The sequence below is a fragment of the Hipposideros armiger genome, unplaced genomic scaffold, assembly GCF_001890085.2.
Source record: "Hipposideros armiger isolate ML-2016 unplaced genomic scaffold, ASM189008v1 scaffold_24, whole genome shotgun sequence".
Lineage (NCBI taxonomy): Eukaryota > Metazoa > Chordata > Mammalia > Chiroptera > Hipposideridae > Hipposideros > Hipposideros armiger.
The window spans coordinates 5,932,443-5,944,166 of NW_017731374.1; the positions used below are offsets into that span (position 1 = coordinate 5,932,443).

Consider the following 11,724-nt stretch of genomic DNA (forward strand, 5'->3'; position numbering starts at 1 on the left):
ATGTGTAGCATTTCCTCTGATCCAGCAATTCTAATTCAGGCAATCCATTTTATGGGAATGCTCAAACAAATTTGCAAAAACAGCTGTATAGTACAAGGATGTCCAAAGCAGCTATGCTTTAAATAGTGAAAACACAGAAACATAAATACCCATCAATGGGCGACAGATAAATAAATTATGGTACAGCCTCATAGTAAACTACTAATGTAGTAGTTAAAAAGAATGACAACGCTCTCATTGTTATTAGTACCATGCCCATATTTTTAAAAAGCATTAAACATGATCCCATTATTGTTAAAAAATGCTATCAGTGTAGCTATGTGTGTAAGTGTGTGTATGTATGTTTTATACACACAGGAAAAAATCTGGAAGGATAACCATACATTGTTTAAAGATGTTGTCTCTAATGCATGAGATTAGAGAGGAAGGAAAAGATAAATTTTATTTTTTATTTTACAGTTTTCTGTTGTATTTGTTACAATGAGCACATACTATTGCACTCTTTGAAAGGAAAATTTAAATGTTTATTAAACAGCTAATCCTGGTCACTTGGGTTCAACAGAGAAACTTCGGTTATAAAACTTACCTTTTCCAGAGACTCCTTCTCAGCTCGAAGGTCAGTCAGCTCTTCCTCCAGGGCCGTCACCTTGAGTTCCAGTTGCCTCCGGCTTTGCTTTTCACTTTTGAATTTGGACTGTGCTTGCTCAGAGGCCTCTTGGAGCTCTGGGATGTAACAGCAGAAGAGACTTGGCTGCAGAACCAGAGCTGTGGTGCGCTATTTGGCATCCCAGAAGCTTCTTCACAGCTGCATTCTGTGATCTCCCAACCCTACCCCTCAAGCATCTTCCCCTCACTTCTTTCAGCCTCGCCAGTATTGGTTCAAGCCATAAACTGACTCCCTCCACCAACCCATATTTATCTCTGTATGTATCACTTTCCACATATACAAAATGGAAAAATTCCAAGCAGTCAGAGACCACCTTCAAAATACATCACTCCCACAATTCCATTTCAGTCACCATCTCAACACATTGGACAGATCTTTGTTGGTGTTGGTCCAGCCTTTTCTCGCTGCCTGGGTAAGATGTTCTTAAGTTTCTTGGTAGCTGGGACACTCTACCAAGAGCTTGCTTTCAAAACATCCCTTCTCAAATAAAGCTATTTGATGTATTTCTTTAAAATATAATGCATCAAAATTTATTCTGTTTGGAAAACTTTTGAGACCCTATGGCACTCTTGAGGTAATTGTCATAGGGTACCATAAAAGCAGAAAAGAGGATATTTCTATGACATTCAAATCTAAGACAGTCTCTCATGTGTGCACAGATTATGCTTTAACAGAAATGGGCTTTATCGTCAAGATATCACTTTACTAACTGACATCAGTGTTTGTTAGCTTTCCATCAGGCAAGTAAACTTTGTTTCTTCCCTCCTCCGTTGTCGCTCCAGCAGCTACGCCCCTCCCACTGGTCCCTTCTGTGCCTTCCGCATTTGCTTCTACGCACTGAAGTGGATGAATCAACATGCTGGTCTCCCCAAATCTTCTGTTCAAGTCACCATGTCTTGAGTACCACCTTTGTGCCAGGCACTCAGTTAACACTAATTTGGAGGAAAGGACTTTACAAAGATGAGCAAGACACTATCCTTGCCCTCCAGGGGCTTGCATTCTAGAGGGGGAAACAGACGTATAAATAGTACATGTGATAATGGTAAAAAATAATGTACTCAAAGATAAGGGATTTTAAAGGAGATCAAATGTTCTAGAAAAAAAACAGGAAAGCTTCTGGAAGAGGCAGATTTTGGAAAGAACTGGAGGCAAATAATATCGGTGATAGCGGGCATACCAAGCCCAGAGAACAACATGGATAAAAAGCAAGACAAGAACTACAAGACATGCTGAAGTGTAGCAGCAGACTGGCTGTCATGTCCAAAATCAGGATGAGCAACATGGGAAATAAGCCAGGCTGGAGGGGCCTTGAGTGCTGGCTGGAGCTGGAATCCATCCTCTATGAAAGAGGCAACCAGTACAGGAAGCACCTCTTTCATACATGTCCTCTGTATCACTAGGTAGAGGAACACATTAACTCTTCCAGGCCTATGAGGCCAATCGAAAGTACCAAAGATACTGAAGGCAACACTTGCCCATACAAAGTGGAACGGTGGCCACTGCTCAGCTAAATGAATAGTCAGTTCTTTTTTTGTCCTTTATGTCAAACAATCACATAGATTTATACTGGTCCACCTTAATTTTTGTCCCAGTCCTTCACAAACTTCATGAGCACTATGCCAAATGTACTGGGAGGAAGGAAATAGTTTAACTCCTGAAGTTTGAATGGTCAAAGTCCCAGCCCTCTCCACCAAGGACAAACCTGAGAGCTCTGCCTGCAGTTTGGTGAGTTGGCCTCTGAGGAGGTCGGTCTCCTTTAAGCTTTCTGTCAGCTGCATCTGCAGCTCTGTTTCTTTCTTTTGGTGAGCAGTCATCTTCAGCTGTAGATGAGAGATCTGTGCAGTGGCTGATGCTAACTCTTCCGTCACCTTGGCCTGAATGGTAACAAAGTATGACATCACTTTAAACATGGGTGTACTCTGTCTCTAAGTGATGAGCCAATCTCACATACTCTATGCTGAATGAACTGGTAGGAAGGGCGCTAAACCCACCTTTACTTACATTAAACCAAAATCAAGTCTTCAAAATGTGCAAAGTCTGTGACTCAGAAATTCCCTTGCAGAAATTTGTCCTTAGGAAATATTATGCAAGATTACAAAAATTTTGCTACAAGGATGTTTAATGCAGCATTGTTTATAGTTGTAAAAGAATGAAAAAATAAATGCTAATAAATGGGCTTGATTAAGCAAATTATACCACCTATCCTGTATGCAACTATTAAGAATGGTGTCATGAAAGGGTACTTAGTGGCATGGGATATAGTCACAACCTGTAATTAAATGTTACCAATCTGATACATGAGAAGTGGTATTCCTACCATTTTCTAACTTTTCTAAGATAAATATGTATTTTTTTAAGTAAAAAAGGATATTTTAAAATTTAAACTGAATGTGTTCAATGGCAATCAACTTCTGAATCTGAATTTTCCCTAGTAGTACTGTACTAGTAGTAATACTACAATATAATGTAAAGATCGGTCCCATGAGAGTTACTGCTTCCAGGGTTCTTGGAAGAAAAGAGCTAATAAAGAAGGGAACACTTCAACCTTTTTGACTTTTCAATGTATTTTAAATGGCACTAAACAAGAGCAAAATATTCTCAAGTAATAGCTGATGAAACCAAAATGACTACCCTGGAAAACCCTCTAATGATGTTCTGTGTATTAGGGGTGATGATGAAAATGATTAAAAGCATATCAATAAAAAAGAATGGTAAACAAATGACAAATATCACATTAATTTCACCTGAACTGATGTGCTCCTATAAAAATTAGAAGAAATCAGATGATAGGAAAGGCAGTGAGTGGTTGCTCTGCTGGTGCCTAGCCTTCATTTTTGGACAGCAACATATGTATGGGGTTGGACTGTCTCTCCTGACTATTATACTGCCAATACCATTACTCTTCTTATACTATTATACTTTACATGCATTTTTACAGTTGTCTGCTTTCTTATTGTCACTCGTCCTCCTTACGGTATTCACTGTGCCCACTGAAATTTTAAACTTATTTATTTATTTAAGCAATGCTCAGAGAGCTTTGCACCTACCTGTGGCTTGAGAGTTCACTAACATTAGAGTGAGGACCACTTGCACAAACCCTGCAGCAGCTAAGACCACCGGAGGAGGCCACTTAACTATAACTTTCTGAGCTCTCTGAAGGTGCTGTCTCCAGGGATAAAAGGACCTTGATTACCTCCCTTTAAGAGGAGAGATATCACAGGGAAGACTGTTAAGTAAGAAAGAAGTGGATCAAAAGAAAAACGGCAGAGTGAAGCCTTGGAAAGTTCCACGGAAACAAAGGTGACCAAGTGAAGCATATGGTATTTGGTACCTGACTCATTAAGAACAGTTGATGGATGGCCCAGGGGATGCCCTCAAACAGATTTGTGTAAAGTATGGTGCCTAGAACCGTGTGGGTATTTGACAGATATTAGCTGCTATTACTGTTTTTACTATTATAAATAGAGTATCTACCAGGATCAATGCACTGTGCCAGGCATTTTTGGAGTTTATCAATATGAAACATTTGAGTGGATGAACAAGCTAATTCAGGTGTTGGCAAACTATGACCTCTAGGCCAAACTGACCTGCTATCTGTTTTTGTAAATAAAGTCTGGGAATCACTGATCTAGAACAAGTTATAACAATCATTTTAGACCTGACTTATGAGACCAAACAATTTATCTTGGTGCCCCTGTGATTCCTAAGGACTTAAAAAAAAAAACAAAAAACAAAGAGTAAAGGAAGGAGAGAAAATAAAAGTAGAGGAAAGAGAAATAGTAAAAAGTGACTTGAGTACTGTTTAATGATATCAATGTCACACACTACTGAACTTGATCCATCCAGGCATTAGGAGTTGGCCACAACAAACAAGGGATGGTGAAAGGTAACAACGGGAAAGAATCAAGGTCAGGACTGGACAGGGCTGTGCAGGGCAAGGCATTGCTTATTTGAGGATAAAGGATCAAAGATATTATTGGGTTGTCGGAAAAGTCATGACGCATTTTTGCAATGAAAAACAGAGAAAAAATACGTCATGACTTTTCCGAAAACCCAGCACTTGAGTGGATACTATGGCTAAGAGAACACAAAGAAATAATAGCATAAGACGTAAGTAAGGAGTCCTCAACATTATCAGAATGTGAGAAAGTGAGTAAACTCCACAAGTTATAAAGTGCAGTCCATTCAATTGTTCATGTTTTTAAGAAAAATTCAAATATAAAATATAAACTACTTTTTAAACCTCTGAGCAAATAGCAGAAGAAAGGGTTGAGATCTCCCAGCTGAGGGGTGGTAGCCCAATCAGGAAGGAATCCATTCTGGATAAACACAGTGTCACTGGAGCAAGGACGGGAGGATGGGCTTCATAATCAGTCGATCCCAACCCAAGACCCACTAGAGTCTTCCTTGTAGCTACTCTGGGAACAAGCTGAAATTCCTAATTCTGAACTAATTAAAGTCAAACAGCAGTGCTTTACAATATTCTGGAGCAAATTAAACACAGAAGAGGAAGCAAGCTAAACAATCTTCAATTTCACTAAAAACATTTGTTGCATGACAAAATAGGAATTTTCTACTGATTTTGTCAACAGAGTAAATTTAGTTTCTAATAAGATGTGTATTTCTTACCTTAAATTACTAAGATCAGTGATTATTTTTGAGTCAACTTATTGCAAGGCATATTATAAAACAGAAATTTGGATGATAAATATATTGAAATCTGTTGGAGGATTTCTAGTTCTCTTCCCAGTGATGACAAAAGTTCTGCTGAGACTGGTGAGTACGTACACAGGACCACTCCTTAGCTCTACACATCCTGACTTGGGCTTTTCTTTCCCCAGTTACTTTACCTTCTCTTGTTCAGCATGCAATACTCTTGCCTGTGTGTTTTCTGTGGCTGTTTGAAGTGAGTTGTTCCTCTTCTCCATCATCAGGTTACTTTGCTCAACATACCTATGAGATAAATAGGGAAAAAGACAACATTTATCAAGCACCAAATGTATACCAGTGCAACCCAATGCACACTCAGTCCTCACAACATCGCTCTCTGCCTCCATGAAAAACAATCTGAAAGCATTTTGTTTTCCTTAGATCTGCAGTCATCAAATTTGGAGGCAGAAACCTGGACCTGAGGTGACTGCTTTGAATTTGCATGATGAAAAGGAGATGACTTCTACGGGGCAGGCTGTGTGGTGAGGGGGAAAGAGACTGGAGTAAGAAGGCTGCAAGGAGGGAAGGAAAAAAAGCCACTTTCTTCCCCTCTTCCACGTGAGAGACAAGAGACACTGGAGAAGAGAAATATGCGAGAATGATTTTTTTTTTTTTGAGAATGATTTTTTTAACTGAAATGCTATTACGCTGTGACATGTACCCCTGAACATGGCCCCCAAATCTTCAGAGGGTCTAGAAAAATTACAAAATGCTTGAGTTCAATATGGAAATCAATGAAGTTCTGGTTGATTAAATGGCTTACACACAAGACAGAAGAGTTGATACCCATTTTCTAAGTATTAACACCAGTTTCACAGATGAGGAAACCAGGGCCAGCAGGAATAAATAAAATGCCCAAAGCCAGGTAACAACCGAGGAGTGAGGCCAGGATTCAAACACAGGTCTGCCTTACATCACAGCCTACTGAGCTCTTTCTACTAAGATGCCTCTCAGAAAATAAGCAATAATTCACATGACAGGCAGGAAACAGCAATAGCAGAAATACAGATACACTGCCCTAAACAAACATACTTATGTAACTTGGGCATTTACAAATTAAACCCTTTTGTCCAACCGATCCAGTGCCCCGTACCTGTCATTACCTCTGATTTCGTTCAATTAGTTCACTAATCTTGTCATTCTGATCTTCTATCCGACTGCTCTTTTCAAGGATCTCTTGCTTCAATCTTTCATTTTCCTAAATTCAAAATCTATGATATATAACTTATGTTTTCAAGAGAAAAGTGCTAGATAAAAGGGAATCAACTTGAACTGTCACATATACATTGTTGTATATTTTGAGACAAAAAAACTTATGTCCATATACATATAACACTTAAAACAACATATCAAATTATACCTTATGAATACAAATCACTATGCCCAATAGATTAAACACATAAATGGCTACAAAATGAAGTGAAATTCTGAAATGCGGTCAAAAAGAAATGTTTCCTCCTGCTATGTGGTGATAAGTCACTTGGACCAAATATAGCCATAATGGATTTTCCAGATTTTCTCAACTCAGTATAGCATTTATCACATACACTCGATTTCCGGAGTGCAAGTTTTAAAGGATACTACATCTAGGGAGAGAGACTGGAGTAAGACGGCCAGGCTGAGCCTTCTGTTCCCAGCCACTCTCACCTGAATAATTCGCTGGATGTTGCTCATAATCATGCCCGTTTCCATTGTAACCGACATGCTCGGAATGAGCCCAGAATTGCCGGCACTATGCTTCTGTAACTCTTCAACCTGCAAAAGGGGTAACGGGAAGATGGTGAGAAACTTTTAAACGGAAAAATACAATGTACCCAAGATAGGACCACTTTTTTGAGGGGGTTAATGAGTTTCTAAGACAATCTCTAATGTAAGCTAGAGTTTTCTTCTGCTAACCGGATCCCAAAATAACACCTATCCTTCTAGGGCAGGGGTCAGCAAACTGCGGCTCACGAGCCACATGCAGCTCTTTGGGTACATACATGTGGCTCTGAAGTAAAATTGAAAATGAAAATAAAACTATCATAATTTCATTTATAAAATTTTTAAAGGATATTATTCACATAATGGTGATTTCATTTGTTTAATGGCTCTCGAATAATTTTTAAATTGTTGTGAGGGACGGGATTGGCTCTTCCGTCTCAGAAGTTCGCCGACCTCTGTTCTAGGGAAATAACTACTAACTATTATAAATACAGGAAACCAAGCGAGGGTTTACCTGTAGTATAGCCCTGGTTGTACCCCACTTTCAACACAGCCCGCACCCTGACTTAGTCACCTTAGTCATGAGATGATCCATTTTATCAGCCACTTTGCCGACAGCCATTCTCATTTCAGTGTTATGTTGTCGGGCTTCAGTCATGAGAAATGAAGCCATGTCACCTGCTCCTAAACAGAAATAATCCAAAAGAAACATGAAACTGGAGCAGAGGATACTGTATGAGGAAAACCAACAGCTCTTTCAGCAGAGGAAAGAAAGAAATTAACATTTCCAAGTACAATACTAGGAAATGCTGTACATGATTTGCACTGTTAGGAGAAGGCATAGAGCAGACAGAGGCAAAGGGCTTCAGAGCTAACAATAACCAAGCTACGCTCCTGCAAACTGCATCACAGGATACAGTCTGGTCCAAGGGCACAAGTATGCCCACTTGGGTCTGCCACAGCACTAGCAGCTCAGATTGCTTCTCCATTAGTCTAACTGCATGCCAGGCATTGTACCAGGTACTAATGATACAGCAATGAATAAAACATGGTTCCTGCCCTTGGTGAGCTTAGTCTGGTGGGGGAGATTCACATGTAAACAGATTATTACAACAGAGTGTTTTAAATGCAAAAAAAATGGATGATGTACAAGGTACAAAAGGAACAGAGAGAAAAACAAGATTAACTCTTTGTTGACTCATATACACAATTATGTCTCTGGGAGGCAAGGGGGAAGGGATGGTAACAATCAGAGAAGCCTATACAGAGAAGACTGCAGGCTTGATGGTTTCCTAGATGGAGAAGGGGCAGGGCCTCCAGACAAAGGTTCCATCCAGGAAACCCTTACCACCCCAGGACCATAAATTATGTTGGAGGATATACTTGCTTCTTCCTTCCACTGTCCTAATACCAAAGGTGATTGCTACGCAAAAGTCAAGCTGCAGAGCAAGGAGGTAAGACACCATCCCAGCTGTTCACATTTTATTTTGTTTTGTTTTTTATACAAGACAGCCACTTGTACATGCATAAAAGAGATCTGAAAAAGTTACCCAAGTAACTGTTAATAACAAGTTTCCTATAGTCGGGAGGTTTTAATGATGGAGGACAGTACTTTTCACTTTATACACTTTCGTGTTGACTTTTTAATAAAAGCATATTATTTTCATAATTTAAAATTTTTAACTAAGAAGCTTTAATTTGAGATATTAAACATCCACAAACAGTCATCATGCTGTCTCCCAATTTCCTCCAATGTTTTAGTATTTTCTATAAACTCTACAGAACCACTCTGACAGAGAAATTAAAAAGGGCTGGCAGGAAAAAAATGCAAGAGACAAAATCCACAAAGTGAGGTGAGGGTTTTTTGAGGGATGATGGACATATTCTAAAATTGGATTGTTGTGATGGTTGCACAACTCTGTAAACTTATTTTAAAAACACTGAATTATACACTTAAAATGATGAATTGTATGGTGTGTAAATGTTACCTCAACAAAGCTGTTTAACGAAAAAAAATTTTAAAAAGTGCAGAGATCTTACTGGAGTAAACATGAAAAAGGGATGGGAGGAAGATAAGCACAGCAAGAGCAAAAGAAGAGAAACTGAGGGGATTATACCCTACCTTGAAAATGGGGAGAGTGAGAGAGTGGTGCTGGATACAGGGGCCGAACAGGCTGCAGCTGGGAGGTGACGGTTGATGCCTGGGGATAAGCGTAGGCTGGCATACCTGCATAGGGCTGAGAAAATGCCAAGTTAAAGCCAATTTATAAAACATTCATGTCTCTCTTTTTTAATTTGTCTTTGATGAAATAAAGTGGATAAGCTGAGAGGAGGCTCAAACTTACTGAAGCTGGAGATGGATGAGATCAGGGTTTGGTATTGGGTAAGAATTGCAGCAGGAGTGTTAGCTATGTAACCCGGTGGTACCCAGTTACGTAAGTCCTACCCAGAAAGTGAGGGAAGGGTGTCTCGGATTATTCCCCAGTCCTCTGGTGATAGGATTTATTTAAATAGGAATTCAGTCCTCATCCACTGGTCTTATTGATGGTCTAAGAAATTTTAAACCTAAGAAAACTGCTTTGTTTCCACTGAGGTAAAAGGAGCGGTGTTCACTGAGATGCCAAATTAAATCCAGCCATTTCCAAAGGATGCCTCTCCCCTGCTAGATTCAAATGCTTATCTGTGTAAAAACAAGAGCTCTCATTTTCCTCTGAGCCTCAGTCACCTCAACTATAAAATGAAAATAATGATACCACTTCTTAGAGTTGTTGTGTGGACTAAATGAAGTGATACATAGATAAAGTTCCTAAAAGCTCATAAGTTAAGTGCCTGGCAGATAGTAAATGCTCAATAAACAGCAGCTATCATTTTAATGATGATGGTTATTCTTCCTTGAATTAAGGAAATCCAGCTCATTTCCAGGGACGGATATAACTACCCAATCATTATATTAAAAAAAAAAATCTTAGTCTATAGGATAGCAATTCTCCATCAGGGAGTGCAGAGAGGGCAAGTGGGACATTTTAAAATTCTGATACGCACCGTCCCTTTGCCCACCAACACTCCCACTCCTCCACTGAGAATCACCAAGGAAGTGAGGGCCCATTATCACTGGGAGTATGTCTTATCCATCCAATGTATTGGGGCAGAAGAAAGAGTCCCCTATCCTGGCAAACAGTCAGCAAAGGCAGAGAGGCTGCTGCCCCCGCCCTCTATAAAACCTGAAAAAACCCACTTTAAAGGACTGCTTTTAGAGGATAACTAGATAGCTCCGTACAAAAACAGCTGTATTTTCTATGCGGCCTCCACTCTCAACCTATAACCCCTGTGCTGAGTATAGTGCAGAATCTTAGCCTATCAGCTATTTGATAAACAAAAACTCAGAAAACATAAATACATACCCCTCAGTTAGACAGGTGTGAAAAAAAAGGAAACACATATGGACTGGGCCTTGACTAGGTGCCAGGCCTTGTACCAGGTGCTTTGCTTGTTCTTGCATTTTAATCTTTACAACAACCCAGTAATCCTTTGACTGGTTTAGAGATGAAAAAGTGGTGGTTCAGGAAGGAGAAAAATTATGATCTCTGATTGTTGGAGCTGCTGTTGTAAGAATTGTGCAGAAGAAAAGAGGCTGACTAGAACCATAATAAATTATAGCTTATAATTGATATGGTTTAAAAATGTTGTTACCTGAAAGGACTGGGCATTTCCAGATACAGCTGAGTGGGAATCGAGAGATGCAACTTGCATTGAGGCAGCAGAGGGTGCTTGGAGCCCAGAAACAGGCAGCTGAGGTGCTAAGATAAAGCAAGAAGTTTTCACCATTACCTATATTTGCTTCTGGGTACAAGTCTGGACTAGCACCGTACATACTCTCAGGCTTTAGGCTTGACCACTCTCCTCACCTAATCTCCTAAATCAATTCTACTGACATGTCAGCAATGGGCGTTGGAAGGGAAGTGGGTGTTCTTAGGTGCATATGACACAGACTGACAAGCCCATCAGCTGACAGGAAATACAGAATTACACGGAGGGAGATAATCACATTAGCTGAGTGTAGATTTCCAAAACTGACAATGCAACACATCAAGGACACAGCAAACAGACCAAACTCATCTACAGGTCTGAAAACTCCCTAGTCAGGGACAAACTGGTAAGTTTTACACTCTAGTCCAGTTCTCAGTGCTGAAACGGTGCAGCCTAACAATTTAAGGAGCAGTGATGATAACTCTGGTGCTGACTCAACTCAAGGCCACAGAGCCTCAGAAAGCTTCCTTACCTTGTGAGGTCATCTGTGGTAGCACTGGGTGGGCTGGCTGAAAAGAGGGCTGGATTGATGGAGTTGCCATGGGTTGCCCGGCTCCTCGCAGAGCATTCACTTCCTGAAACAGACACAGGCATTTTGGTTACTATGTATGGGTCCTTAATTGAAGACTAAGGCTGACCATCCACCCTAAACCTGCTTACAACACAGGATTTCTAGGCAAAGAAGAGGAAGGAAAGGCAAGCAGGAAGGCAAGAGTTTAGGGTGTGGGTTGTGGGGAAAAAGCATTCTGTTATGTAATAGAGTAAGATCCCTTCTCGCTCCCTGTAAATCATATCAAATAATTAAAACATAAAATTTCTTCAAACATTCTAAGTTG

At 40.0% G+C, this 11,724-nt stretch overlaps 1 protein-coding gene across 1 annotated transcript in view; it reads right to left on the reverse strand.

The window, feature by feature from the left end:
- FKBP15 (FKBP prolyl isomerase family member 15) overlaps window positions 1–11,724 on the reverse strand; it is a 65,094-nt gene that overhangs the window by 24,952 nt on the left and 28,418 nt on the right. Inside the window, exons 6-15 of the mRNA XM_019635796.1 lie at window positions 11,554–11,560; window positions 11,361–11,463; window positions 10,772–10,878; window positions 9,204–9,318; window positions 7,656–7,765; window positions 7,025–7,132; window positions 6,481–6,575; window positions 5,518–5,620; window positions 2,370–2,541; window positions 587–723 (exon numbers count right to left, since the gene is read on the reverse strand). Coding sequence (XP_019491341.1) covers window positions 587–723; window positions 2,370–2,541; window positions 5,518–5,620; window positions 6,481–6,575; window positions 7,025–7,132; window positions 7,656–7,765; window positions 9,204–9,318; window positions 10,772–10,878; window positions 11,361–11,463; window positions 11,554–11,560 — 1,057 coding nt within the window. The remainder of the gene's footprint in view (window positions 1–586; window positions 724–2,369; window positions 2,542–5,517; window positions 5,621–6,480; window positions 6,576–7,024; window positions 7,133–7,655; window positions 7,766–9,203; window positions 9,319–10,771; window positions 10,879–11,360; window positions 11,464–11,553; window positions 11,561–11,724) is intronic.